This window comes from Gracilinanus agilis, chromosome 4, assembly GCF_016433145.1.
Source record: "Gracilinanus agilis isolate LMUSP501 chromosome 4, AgileGrace, whole genome shotgun sequence".
Lineage (NCBI taxonomy): Eukaryota > Metazoa > Chordata > Mammalia > Didelphimorphia > Didelphidae > Gracilinanus > Gracilinanus agilis.
In genome coordinates this window covers 332,916,135-332,930,422 of record NC_058133.1, presented here as the reverse complement: position 1 = coordinate 332,930,422, position 14,288 = coordinate 332,916,135, and the positions used below count along the sequence as shown (strand labels likewise).

The window sequence follows — 14,288 nt, the reverse complement described above, 5'->3', positions numbered from 1 at the left end:
GTCCCAATTTTGCCACATCCCCTCCAATATCTATCATTGTCCTTTGCTGCCATATTGGCCAGTCTGCTAGGAGTGAGGTGGTACCTCAGAGTTATTTTGATTTGCATTTCTCTAATCAAGAGGGATTTAGAACACTTTTTCATGTACTTATTGATAGTTTTGATTTCTTCATGTGAAAACTACCTATTCATATCCCTCCATCATTTTGTCTACTGGGAAATGTAAGCCATTTATTTCAAAGAAGAGAAAAGTCTAAAACTAGAAGGACTACATGAATGGCTCTAGATCACACAGCTAGCTGTTCCTAAACCTAGAACCCAGGACTCAAAACTGCTTTTCTAGAATATCTATTGTAAAACAGAGTGGTACATGGGAAAAATGCCTCTGACAGAGTCTCCTCACATGAAAGAGGTTGAAGAGCCTGTTTCTAGGAGAGTCATGTTGAACTATAATGAAAGTACCTTGGAGAGATATTGGAATATCCTCTAGATATTCTTTAAACTGATTCCAGTCTGCCTTGTGTGTGAACTGCAGCCTTTTTTAATGACTTCTGCTATGGAAATGGGATTGGGTCTTTCTACAAAAGACCAGATCCAAAGCCTTTCTCCCCCTTCTTCCCCCTCCCAGCTGTTCTGTTATGGTTCAATTTTGTTGCTGAGAAAACATAAGAGAGAATTCTGTAATAGGAGAGATCTTGGGTACTTCCCTCCATCCCAGGTCCCACTGAGGCTTATAATATAGCCAGCAGGAAAAAGAGGACCCTGTTTTAAGCCTCTGTATTTACTTTTTGATCTCAGTGAAAATCTTAGCATCTGAGTTTCGCAGCTAGCTAAGCATCAATGTCCTAAAGAGCAAGGGATGACCTTTGGAAACTAGCCCAGCAATAGCTGAGGATTCATTCCACAGAGATGTTGCATTTGAATATGATCTTAGTGGGACCCAAATTACACAGAAACTTGGCAGAGTGAGCCCACTCTTGTCAGAGACCAAGGTTATACTAGCATGTAAGGGAGATATATTTGTGCTTTTGTTCTTATTTATGGCCATAAATGCAAATGCTAGTCGATGTTAAATAGAACTTTCTGCTACTTATTGGTAACTAATTGTGAGGGAAGAAACAGCTAGTTGGGGCTATGCAAAAAGCATTAGAGAAGAGGTACTCCCAAACCCTTCAGGGTGACCCCCTAGAACCCTGAGAGGCAGATGTAGTTGGCCTGGCTGAGGGAAAGTGAGGCCAGAGTATATCCATTACCCAACTCTAACATCATGCTACTTGAAGTACAATGACAGAAGTTCCATTGTTAATGGATACATTTAATTGATACAAAAGTAATGTTTGTATGTCAAAAACGACTAAAGGGCATCCAAACTTATTTTCATTTTTCTCCTCCCAAATTTGATTCCTGTAGGTATCTTGGAATGCAAATGATAAGGATAAAAGACAATGACATTTAAAATTGGAAAGAGCATTCAAGATCATCTAGCTGAAATGCCTCATTTTACAAAATAGGAAACTGAGGCCCAGAGGCCTAGTGGTGTGCTTGAGGTCACCCAGATGCAAAGTAGGAAAACTAGGAAAGTCCACATCCAGTGCTCTAATGTTTAATTTATATTTGATTATGTTATGATATATAAACTTTGGGCTTTAAAGGACACATTAGACAACTATTGATAGTAACAAGCTTATAATAATAATAATAATAATAATAATAACCTGCTCTGAAACAGTTTGTGGAAACTAGCTAGCTATTCAACACAAATTCTACAATATTTTTCTTTCCCATTTAAGGAGTGCCAAGTTCCTGTCTTTGCTCTTCCATTTTCTTGTGATTACACAAAAAAGATAGTCATGCCACTTCTCAAGCCCTCTCTTTCTCCAGTTGTAAAATACAGTGTTCTTCCTACCCATTAATTATTTCAAAAGTTGTAACTTTATCACCTGAATTAATTAGCCATTCATACTTTCCCCTCATATAATATTGTCTGTACCTAACGAATAAAAAAGAAAAGCATACTTTGAAAGGAATGCCTCTTAGTTTTAGAAGTAATCTGTCAGATATTCCTATTAATTTTTCCATTCTATTTATTTTTTTATAAATGCTTGGTACTGAATTCAAAGAGACTACATACTAACATTACATTTTCTTGAAAAGCTTTATCTTCTATCAAAAGAGAAAAAATCTTTAAATTTGTACAGAGTTCTGTACTCATTAAATTTATCAATACAAATTACTATAATAGATTTTTTAAATCTTAGAGAACAAATGAAAAACTTATTTCAATGCTTTTGACAAATAGGGCCTTTCTCAAACTCTTTGATAGAGCTATCTATACACTGTTTCCACTTTCTCTCCTCTGCTTCACTCCTCAACCCTTTTCAATATGGCTTTGGGCCTCATCTCTCATCTGAAACTGCATGCCCAAAGAAACCAATGATTGCTTAATGACCACATCTGAGGTTCTTTTCTCAGTCTTCATCCTTCATGACTTATTTACTGTATTTGATACTCTTGACCATCTTCTCCTGGATATTCTTCACTCTGTGTTTTGGTGACACTCATTTTTCCTTACCTGTTTGCTCCTTCTCAATTTCCTTTTCTATCTAATTATCTCTATTAGACTACATACCATGGTATTCTTTAAGGCTCTGTCCTAGCCTTTCTTCTTTCTCTACACTTTCTCTTGACTTCATTAACTCTTTTTTTTTAGAGAGATTTTTTTTAATTTTTAAACCCTTAACTTCTGTGTATTGGCTTCTAGGTGGAAGAGTGGTAAGGGTGGGCAATGGGGGTCAAGTGACTTGCCCAGGGTCACACAGTTGGGAAGTGTCTGAGGCCAGATTTGAACCTAGGACCTCCCATCTCTAGGCCTGACTCTCAATCCACTGAGCTACCCAGCTGCCCCCTTGACTTCATTAACTCTTGTGGGTTTAAATATCCTCTATGCTGATGACTCAAAGATCTATATAACCAGCCCTATTCTTCAGTCCATTTGCCTACTGGACATTGCAAAATGGATGTCCCAGAGATATCTCAAACTAAATATCTAAAAGAGAAATTATCTGCCCCCTCAAAACCACTCATCCAGATTATCCTATTTCTGTTAAAGGCACCAGCTCTTTTCTAGTTTCCCACATTTATAACCTCATCATTGTCTTTGACTCCTCACACCACATTTCTAATCATTTGCCAAATCTTGCCATTTCTACCTCCAAAACATCTCTTTCATTGGACATCTCTCTCCTCTCACAGCTGCCTCTAGTTCATGCCCTAATCCAATGGCCTTCTAATTAGTTTCCCTGCCTCAAGTCTGTCTCCATTCCAGTCTATCTTACATACTCCTATCAAAGTAATTTTACTTAAGCAAAGAGCTGACCATATCACTCCCAGGCACAATGAATTCCAGTGGCTCCTTATTTGCCTCAAGGATGAAATATAGTCCCCTTCAGTTTAGCTTTTAAAGCTTTACCTTTTAGCCTCTATCTGTCCTTTCTCATTGGACATGTCTTCCCTTCAGTCACTGCAAGCTGGCAACTTGCCTTCATTATTGCTCACACATGACACTCCTCATTTCCATCTCATTGTCTAACTCAGTGATGGGCAAACTTTTTAAAGAGGGTCCAAAGGAAAGGAAATGCTCATCTGTCAGTCTGTTTCTAAGGCAACTCTTTTGAAGTTTCATTGTATTGTATCCTACTCATTGTATTCGTCAGATTAGGAATAATGTGGGGTGGGGGGTGGTGGGGGAGGATAGAACATTTCAGGGGGCCGTAGTTTGCCCATCACTGGTCTAACTCATTCCTGTAATATACTCCTTCCTCATAAAATTTCTTTCTTCCTTCAAGATACATTGCAAATACCATTTACATGAAGCATTTCCTGATGTCCTCCAACTGCTAGTGCTTTCCCTCCTGACCTACTTATATATAACTACTTTATGTATACTTGTTTTCATTCTATTTTATGCTGTATACATGTATAGACATATATATATATGTCTCCCCTATTAGAATGTAAACTTTTGAAGAATGACTTTGATTTTATTTTTGTATTTGTATCCTCAGCACTACCATAGACTAGCATAAAGTGCTTAATAAATGCTAGTTGATCGATAGTTATCAGTCTGGCTATCACTGATAACTTGTAGAGCTAAAAGAAATCACGTATCGACTACTCTGTCATTTTAAAATCTTTGCCTTCTTAGAACTGAGACTAAGAATTGATTCCAAGGCAGAAGAATGGTAAGGGTTAGACAACTGGAGTTAAGCGACTTACCCAGGGTCCCAGTTAGGAAATGTCTGGAGCCACATTTGAACCCAGCATCTCCTATCTCTAAGGTTTGGTTCTCTATTCACCTAGCTGTCAAAGCACTATAGATTTCTAGGAAACTTTAATTCACTGATAGGAATATCAGAGGACATCCAAAAATATAATTTTTATAACCACCTGGGTAATTAACCCAATACATTTTTGGCAAGTTTTAGTCAAGAAAAAATCATTTGAATCTCACATGAGTTAATACAACAATAAGCAAAAATAAAAGCTTTGAGAAGGCCTGAGAAGTGATTTTTTCCCCTGTAAGATTTTGTCCTTAAAATATTTTCTTACTAGATTTTTGCTATTTGAAAAAATATTCACTAATTCAATTTTTTAATGTGGTGGTACATACCTGCATTGTCTGGTACTAGGCTTAGATGACTGCATTAACTCAAGCACCAAGATAGTGAGATATTCCTCCTCCCACCCCCAGCAGAGGACCACCAGATTGCCTAACAGAGGTAGCTTAGTACAAACAAGTCAGTCATATGGAGAAGGTTAAAGCTCCCATGCGGCCTGTGAATGGCCACTGTTACTTATGGCCTGGGTCATACAGACTGTCACAAAAAAATAAAATAAGATTTAGAGATTATGGCTGTCACTCACATAAAGTGCTTTCATCAGGTTACCTAGCATTTCTAGGCTCCTTTTCAATGTTAAATCTGATTTCTAGCTTGCTGCTATGAGTCTTTCTGAAAATAACAATATGGAGTTTTTGAAGAATCTGTGTTTTCAGAGGTAAGTATAATTTCTTGGAAAGAATGCTGGACTGAGAATTAGGAAGCCTGAGTTCTAGAGTTGACTCTGCTACTAACTAGCTGTGTGACTTTGGGCAAGTCATGACGTCTCTGGGTCTGTACCTTCATCTGTAAAATGAATGGACCATTCCCTTCATTAGAATGATTTCTTAAATTCCCTTCTGAGTCAGAAATATGATGAATTGATAAAAAAGGAATTTCAAAAACTGAGAGCAGCTTAAATTGTATACTTTCAGGAGAAAAACTGGCAAAGTAGATCTGCCTAAATAAAAATTAGGGCTAAATGGAAATTTATTGGGATTCATAGATGACTAAAAAATACAACTAAACTACTTAGGATTAAACTGGATATATCATATGAGAATTGAAGGAACTGTGCATGATTAGCCAGAAAACTCATGAAAATTATGTTCAAGTATTTAGGGTTGTAAGGGGGAAGGGAGTGTGTTCTGTAAGGCCCCAGATGATATATGTAAAAGCAGTGGTTAGACTCATTCATTCACCAAGTATTTATCAAGCATCTGCTCTGTCCAAGGCACAGTACTTGGGTCTAGAAATTACAGTGAAGTAGATTTAAGCTGTATAAGAGGAAAAGTTTCCAATAATTAGCATGACCCAAAAGTGGAATGGTCTGCTTCTTGGAGATCCCCCATCAGGTAAGGTTGGATTTCTTCCAACTGTCACTTTTGTGAAGGTCATTCATACCACAGTATGAATTAGTTTGATCAAATTGCTTTCCTCCTTTTGGTGATGCTTTACTAAAGGAATTTTTTTGGGAGGAGGAATGAACATTTTTTGAGCTCATTGTTTTTAGTGTATTGAACTTTTAAACAAAAGTGTAATTATAGCATTTAAAACCTGAAAATCTTAATCTAACCCAAGATCTACATGGAAGAAATAAGGAAATTGAGAGCTAAAGAGGTCATTAGTGAATTGTTCAAATTGAATTGTTCAAATTATATAGAACACTGTAAATCCATACTCAAGGATGGATACCTAACCTAGTTTGTCAATTCCCTCTAAAGTTTCAATAATATTTGTGAAATAGTGAGCCTATCAAAAGAATAAAAGCTGTCTTTGTGTAGGTAAGTCTGAAATACTTAACTACACAAATAGAATCTTTGAAAAATGTACATATGAGACCTTTAATAAAAATTAAAATTCTTCTGCTTAAATTCATAACCTTTTCCCTTCCTTGCCCTGGTCCTTTGGCCTCTCTAGTCAAAATAACTTGGAAAGTTTTTCTTAGTTTTCTACCTTATATTATGCCCCCAGACCCTATAATTCTTAATTCTAACCTTCCTGGATCAATCTAGGCCACTCATCATTGCAATGCTGGATCATATTTTTCTTATATCAATCATTCTTTATCCCTCTTGCATTTCCCAAATTTATTGGCGATGAATAGGGGATGTTATGAGGTATAGGACTTAGTGTCCTAGAAAGAGCAAAGGTTTTGGAGTCAGAAACCTTGGGTTCATATTCCTGCTATGTTGCTTAACTGTGTGATCTTGAGCAAAGCCTTTTTGAATGTTTCCCCCTTAGGCTATATAATCCCAGAGGTCCTTTCTAACTAATTAAATTCCTCTGACTGAGTTGGCTTCTATTTACTTATCTGAGAATATTGGGATTATTGGCTTAATATGGAGTTTAGCAGCAAAATGATATTGCTATAAGACATATAAAACAAGATGCATTTTTATATGAACCAGATCTAGGGTAGATAGAATGCAATCCCAATTCAGATTAACATGTTACTGCACAATTTTTATGCTCCAAGAAAAAATACTTACAAAATGTTTGTGTATTTCTAAAAATCCAACTCTTAGTATTTTTAAACCTTACATAATTATATACTGGATTTTGGATCAGAAATTAATAGTTTGATAGAAATGTAGCTTTATTTTGGCTTAATATATCTCTTAGAGCCTGTGAAAAGAACTGTGAGGTCTAATAATCATAGCCTGAAACCTGTACTTTAGTCTAGGAACCTGGTTTCTGGCCCTTTCCTCAGTTGAAAAATAGGGACTGAATCTGCTTAATTAGAAGGTAAATAAATTGCTCTGGTCTTCCCATAAATAGGCTATATTGATGCTAGTGAAATACTTAAGTATTTCACAATAGCCAAGCTTTATATTACAATGGGGTACTTGATAAAAAGGTGGATAAAAGGGGAACCAGGAAAGGGAATTTTTTATCTCTGCTATTATTTAATCTATCCCCATGGGAAAAAGTAACTCAGAATTAGTACAGGTCATTTAGACCAAGGCAAAGGTGAACCCAAACTCAGCTCTAATAGCTATGTACAAAGTGTAGTGTTTAAAAAGCAGGCTATATAGAACAGTATACTATGTAAGTCACAGTAAATATAAAACCTACTATATTTTCGAGGGCAGCTAGGTTGCTCAGTGGATAGAGAGCCAGGCCTGGAGATGGGAGGGTCTGGGTTCAAATGTGGCCTCAGACATTTCCCAACTGGGTGACCTGAGCAAGTCATTTAACTCCCATTGCCTAGCCCTTACCACTCTTCTGCCTTAGAACCAATGGGGAAAAAACTCCTACTCTACTTTTAAAAGTTCATACGCATTGACATACTCTAATAGTCTTGTAGGTAAGATTTTGTTCACTTTAGTGACCAAGGTCAACTTTCATATGTTTTTTTCTTATTTCCCACCCCATTTATTTGCTCCTTATCACTAGCCTAAGCCTGGCAGACACAAGCAAACACATAGTCTCAATAAAATGAAACAAAACCTAACTTATATGGCTATAGAAAAAGAAAATAGTATTTCAAGGTATTGTACTTGAATTCTGAATTCATTCTATAAAATAGGTTTTTAAAATTTTATTCTGCAAATATATTAGAAGAGGGTTCTACTGAAAAAAGGAGGCCCTGGATAATTATGATTTTAGAATAAATGCTGTTCTACATAAGTGTAACACTAACATTTCAGGATCAGGAGAAATAGCTGTGGCATACTAGAAAAATTAACAGAAGCCTTGGGTAACTGGCCCAGAAGACTGGGATGAGTTTCTCAATCTATAAAGGGAGAGGGGGGGATAGAAAAGTGGAGGAGGTGAGAAGGCAAGATAAAATTTTCAGTCACAAGCTGGTTTAGGATCTCTACATTACAAATCTCAAAGGCAAATGCCTTAGGCAAAATGCTACAGAACTTTTCAGTTCTTGTATTCATATTCAGGAACTATGATCACAACAAATTGGTGTTTGGTAGAAATTGAGCTTTATCTTCTAGATCCAGCTATATCTGCTACCTTCTTTTCTCAAAACCTTCTATAATGAAGGCCTCTTACTCATCAATGTATTTTTAGAATAAATACTTTTCTAAGAATTGCATTCTCTTAGAAATACATTTCTACAATTCAATTATAAATATTTGCATGTATTTATGGATTTAAGAAAGATCACTTTCAACTAAAGTCCACACAAGTTTAAGTACAAATCTCCACAGTCTAACTGTGGAACTTTTAGAAACTAATGCAAAAGACAAAAAATAAAATTGGCCATGTTGATATACATAGGATACTACCAAAAGTCTGTTGTGTCTTTATCATGTTGGCTGTGCTAATAAATTACTGGGGTAAGCCCAACTTCAGAAAGTTACTGCTTCTTTGGTCTGAGATGTGATTCTAAGGAGAGGTACTTCCCGAGAAATATCTAGTTTACCAACAGACTGCCTTCTACTTAAACCTTTATATCCAGCCCAAATCCTTTCTTCCCTTACTCCATGCCCCTCCCAAACTTTTGGGAATAGAGTAAAAAAGGTCAAGTACTTTTCATGTTCAATTTATAACTAACACAAATGCAAAGACCTATCTAAAATTAGTCTAGTTTGAAAATAATCCAACTCCCCTCACCCCACTCCACCCACACACATTCAATGACAGAAAGCATTGAAACACAAAGACACAAGACTTGTTTAAGTGGGGGAGGCCAAATTATTATTTTTAAAATTTGAATACAACCAATTTTTCTGGCATTAAAGCAAGTTAGAAATGCTTTAAAATGACTGGATCTTCACCAAACACAAAATTAACCTTGGTAAAAGTGGAAACAGTAGTTTTACCAATATTTGCAATCAGAAAGCAGAAATCTATTTTAGAGTAACACATAAACCCCATGTTTACAATGATTGTGCCACAGAGTTAAAATTTCAGTAGTGCATTTAGTAAACTGTTCACATTTAGATCTTCACCTTGAAATGAGATAACTGTTTCTCCTTGAAAAGTTCTCAATATACCATTGTGCAATTGCATCAGTCATTCATGTGCCTTAGCACATGTTAAACTTTTCCATTTTATATATACAAAACACCTACCATTTAAGGCAGTGCAAAATACTTTCATAACAAAACTATAATGTACCTCTCAGGATATGAACAATATACACATATTACATGGTATACAGTATTTACAAAATATAAAATACAAGTTTGAGTGACATTTTTAAAACTGTCTTTTGCACTTCTGGTCACAAGGCAAATAACATTTTCTGTACTGATTTTTTTTTTTTTTTGTTAAAGTATCCAGAGCCTTGGAAAACTATGTTTTCTGTACATAGGTTGACTCTGGAGACTAAGCTTGAACTTTTAGGAGAGTTTTCAAATGTACTGCCATCAGCTCCCTATTTTGGCTGGAATTTTCAAAAGTGCTCCCCATCCAATGACTTGGAGGTTTTGGAAGGACGCTAGGAGATGGTGGATCACTAAACTTTGCCCCAGCATAATTTTCCTTTTGGCTCACTTCAGTTTGAAAAGCTGATTTCTTCAAATTCACGTTTCTTATGTTCTCAGTATTTTTAAAAGGCTTTTTCTCCTGCTTCTGAATGATTTCCGATGCTACAGAATCCTGCCAAAAGTTATTTTCATTTCTTTTTGCAGAGGTGATCTTGGTTAGTGGTATGTTACATTTGCTTTTCTGTCTGTTAATCTTTGGTTGTTCACACAAGTGTATACTGTGAACAAGTTGGCCAGGGGGAATGATAATCTTCTCAGATTTTCCCATCTTTGATTTAAAAACCTACAAAGACAAAGAACATAAAATGAATCTTATTCCAGTCTCAAGACATTCTCATTTCATTTAAATGTCTACCTCTTGTTACTATCTTTGGATTACCTTGTTCCCATTTTATAAGAATGTACTCGGTTTCTGTACAGCACCTATTGCCATTATACCTGATATAGCTGTGGCTAGGATAACAAAAGGTCTGTTTAATGTAGGGTCCAATTAATTGGTTTAAAAAATTATTTTTGGTAACTTTCATATAATTTATTTCCTTTGTAATCCCACATATTTATTTTATCCTGAAATGCGGTCCCACAGGTTTTACCAGACAGTCAATGGGGGTCCAGGGCACACATAAAAATAAGTTAAGAACCCTTGACCTAGAAGCAGAATAAAAGAGAAGGCTGACTCCTAAAATTTTTCTTTTAAAGAGAAGGAAGGAGAGAAGAGGATGAGTACAACAAGGTATTCTGATTAGTATAAAGTTCATTTTTGTGAATTACCTATAAAAATTTGAAAGGCCTAAATTCCAAATCCCAGCTTTGCTACTAGCCTGAATATGATTTTTCAGGGCAAATTACTCCATTACTCTATGGGTCTCATTTTCCTCATTTGTAAAAGGGATGATAGGCCTAGCTGAGGTTCCTTTGAGGGATACATTTTATAGTCTTTAAAAAAAGGTTTAAAAAACAAACATTTCTTGACCAGAGTATTAAGAAGGGCAAATTGTGAGTTTTGTTAAATACCACATATTACAGATGAAGAAACCAAGACCCAGGGAAGTCAAAGTGATTTGCCAAGTTAACAGAACCCCAAACCAAGCTTAGGTTTTACTCCAACGCCATTATTCATTCAACTATTTAACTTTATTTGGCTCCTTGAAAGCATGATAGGAAAAGAAGCACACCTATAACAATTCAAACTGAGATAGACCATAACTTCAAATTACACTACACAATGGATTGTAAAGGATACTTTTTTGTTGTTGCAATAGTTGAAAAAGGGTGGGGCTATCATAGAAGAGCCACTAATGTATAGAAAAGATTATTTTATTCTGCAATGGGGTCCTTTTTCTTATAGGCACACAAAAACATCCATATGAATACAGAAAAAACCCTACAAATCAAATTCTAAAATAGTGGCTAAATATGTTCTTTCATGTTACAGTCATTTATCTTGACCAGTTTGGTCGATTTTCTTCTCCTTTCTAGAATATATTTAATTCTATGTAATAATTTCTAGAAAAACATTCCTCTAAAAGGAATTCTTAATTACGGCCCAAAGTAGCAGTTTACCGTTATCCTTTGGAGATAACTGTTCAGGATTACTAAACCCTTAAACTAGAGGCGCTGTTTGGGATTCTAGGGACTCTGAGGTTGCTGCCCTTAAGAGGTTTACAAGATGATGATGATGATGATATTAATATAATGTGAATAAGAAAATATCTAGTCTTTCCCTATTAGAAATAATCAACTTTAACAATGTATTATTCTGTTTAAGTCCATGTATTTCAAGTTTAAAATGTCAAGCTCAAATCATTGGTTCTTCACGTAAAAACTGTCCGAGTCTTAAAATTTTATTATGTCTACCTCAGCTATTGTTTGAACACACAACAATTTGGCACACTGCTATTTGAGTAACAGCCCACAGTATGAGAAAACCGTTTGGGGGTACTGTAAAAAAGAACACCGGATTTCAAGTCAGAGGAACCTGTGTTCAAATGCCAGATATCAATCACTATGTGACCTTGGAGAAGTCATGGTCCAAATGAGAGCTTTGGTCTAGGTCACCCTTTAAGATTCCTTCTAGCTCTAGTTCTAGGGCCCAATGAATTATTTATTTCTGGCAAATTTTATCCTGTTTTCCATACAAAACAAGATCTCAGAAATAAATAAAAAACCAGGCATCCAGTCACTGTTCCCACAACCCTCTCCGTTTTATCACTTTTAAAAAAGTCATTTTAGCTAAGGGACTATTCGAGGCAAATCTCCAAAAATAAAACCAAAAAAAAAAAGTCACTTAATCCAAAGGGTACGAATTCCCAACGGAAGAGTATCAGTTTATGGCCGGAGGGAGACGGCTGAAACAATTAACAAAGTATTGCCAGCAACTTGCTACACTTAAAAAAAAAAAAGGACGCCTTTAAATTATTTCCGTGGATGATGCCAATTAAGTATCACAGAAGGTTAACAGTTTCAAAACGGAATTCACACTCACTATCAAAACTGACTAGAACTGCAAAAGAGGTGGGTGCTTCTAGACTGACAGAAACAGAAGAATGGGGTCGGGGGGGGGGGGGGAAGGGGGGGAGTGGAAAGGGAGGAAGGAAACACAAGAAAAACCAACCAAACAAAAAAACCCAAATCTGGAGAAAGGGGTAGAAAGAAACCGACGAGTGCGCGCCGCACCGACCAGTACGCGCGCCGCCGCCAAAGCCGAGAGTTTGGAAACCGAAATGGAGTGGCCCCCGCCCCTTCTTCATGAGCGGCCGAGCGCCCAGCACGTAGAGCGCGCGCCCCTCCCCGTGGTCGTCGCGCGCTGATGTAATTCCCTCTCCCTCCCCCTTCCCTAGGCATCCAGGCCCCCTTTCCCCCACCTCCCTACGCGTGCCCGGAACACCGAAAACCCCTGGAACAACGCCAGCCGCCAGCCTTCTAAATCGGGGCTGTTGCTGGGGTGCTGCAGCTCCACTCATTGGCTAACTCTCCTGAACCAATCAGGGACGCAGGCGCCTCCGCTGCTCCCTCCTTCCTCTCTCTCCCCTCCCCCTCAGGGCCAGAACCAAAGCAGGCGTCACGGAAACTTCCCTCCCGAGTAAACAGACAGACGCCCCCAGCTCCTTCTATTCCCCTACCAGAAACCCCCCCACACCCCCCGCACGGGTACCTCACCACACAAGGTCGGGGGAGGGGGAAAGAAGGGGAAGAGAATTCGCTTGGCCGCCTACAGCCCCGGGACTTTCTGTATACCCCATCCTGATGGGTTGACACCGCCCCACTTACTTCCTTTCTGGTCGGCTGCGGGGTACTGGCTGCAGCGGCGGCCGGCAGCAGGCTCCCCGGGGTGGCAACGGAGGCCGGCTCTTCGGCCCGGGCTCCTGGAGCAGGGCCTGGGGTCACGGGAGCGGCAGGCGCAAGGGCCGGGGTCCCCTGGGCTCTACTCGGGCTGCCCCCGCCCTCGAGGCTTGGCCGGTGCTGCTGGTACTGGTGGTAGCGGCTGGGGAGCTGTCCCGCCGGGCTGGGCCGGACCTTCTTCTTTCTTCGCTTTTTGGGGGCTGCCCGGGGGTTGCAGGTGCCCGGGGGTGCCAGGGGCGGGGGCGGGGGCGCCGGAGCGGGTGGCTGTGGGGTCCGGCAGCGACCGTCACCCAGAAAGTGGAGGAGGAGGTTGGGGGGCAGCGCCCGTGGGTCTGGGAGCCGAGGGAAAGGAGGTGGCGGGACGGCGGTCATCATAGGGAAGTGTCCGAAGTACGCCCGCGGGGCGAAGCCCAGCGGAGCCAGGCGGCAGCCCAGGATGAGCGGCTCCCGCTGAGGAACTGATGCGACCGTCATGGAGCTGGTGGGTGGAGGGTCGGTTAGGGAACGGAGGAAAAAGGAGAAAGAAGGGAAAGAAAGAAAAGAGCGGTTGCAGGACAGCGGGAGGCAAGTGCGGTTCTAGCGCTGGCTACGAGAGTGCTGGAGGATCGAGGAGCATAGCTGGTGAAGGGACAGCCTCCCAGGCGGCGGCGGCGGCGCAGCAACAAATAGCCCCGACTCCAGTCCGGAGTGTTGTTATCAGAAGCCCCGCCTCGTGCCCGCCCCTCTCAGAGCGAGAGGGCCAAAGAGAATGCGGCGGCTGTGGCCACGCCCCCTACCGCACCTCCTTCTCCAGCCTCTCGCCACTCCCCCGCCCCTCCAGGAAGAGACACAAACAACAGCCGCCCTGCTGCAGCCCTAGCACAAAGAGCGCTTACTGCGCAGGCGTCTGGGGAAGGCTCTCCGCTCCCCGGAACAATGAAGTTCCACGTCAGCTTCCAACCTTCCTTGTCCCCCTGGTTTAGCGCAGCTGATTTATCCTCTACATGGAGACCCCCAGTTTGTTTTGGTTTGAGGCAAGATAAAGGAAATTGGGAGGTCCATCCCGAGACTTTTTCTGGCTCTACCACTGACCTTGGGAAAGTAGCAATGCTATGGCAGGATATACCTAGTGAATAAGA

General features: G+C 39.7%; 1 protein-coding gene across 1 annotated transcript; it reads right to left on the bottom strand.

Moving 5' to 3' along the window:
- Window positions 1–9,011: 9,011 nt before the first annotated feature.
- PNRC1 (proline rich nuclear receptor coactivator 1) lies at window positions 9,012–13,875 on the bottom strand. Its single transcript, XM_044674137.1, has 2 exons — window positions 13,099–13,875; window positions 9,012–10,111 (listed from the first exon to the last, which is right to left on the bottom strand). The coding sequence occupies exons 1-2, from the start codon at window positions 13,642–13,644 to the stop codon at window positions 9,668–9,670; spliced, it is 990 nt and encodes a 329-aa protein (XP_044530072.1). The 5' UTR covers window positions 13,645–13,875; the 3' UTR covers window positions 9,012–9,667.
- Between the last annotated feature and the right edge of the window lie 413 nt (window positions 13,876–14,288).

What these genes read in the sequence shown, in the direction of transcription:
- PNRC1 (XM_044674137.1), bottom strand. Translation starts at nt 13,644, where the DNA reads ATGACGGTCGCATCAGTTCCTCAGCGGGAGCCGCTCATCCTGGGCTGC. An exon ending in CGCAGCCGACCAGAAAGGAA is followed by an intron (nt 10,112 to 13,098) that starts GTAAGTGGGGCG and finishes TTGTCTTTGTAG; the next exon opens with GTTTTTAAATCAAAGATGGG.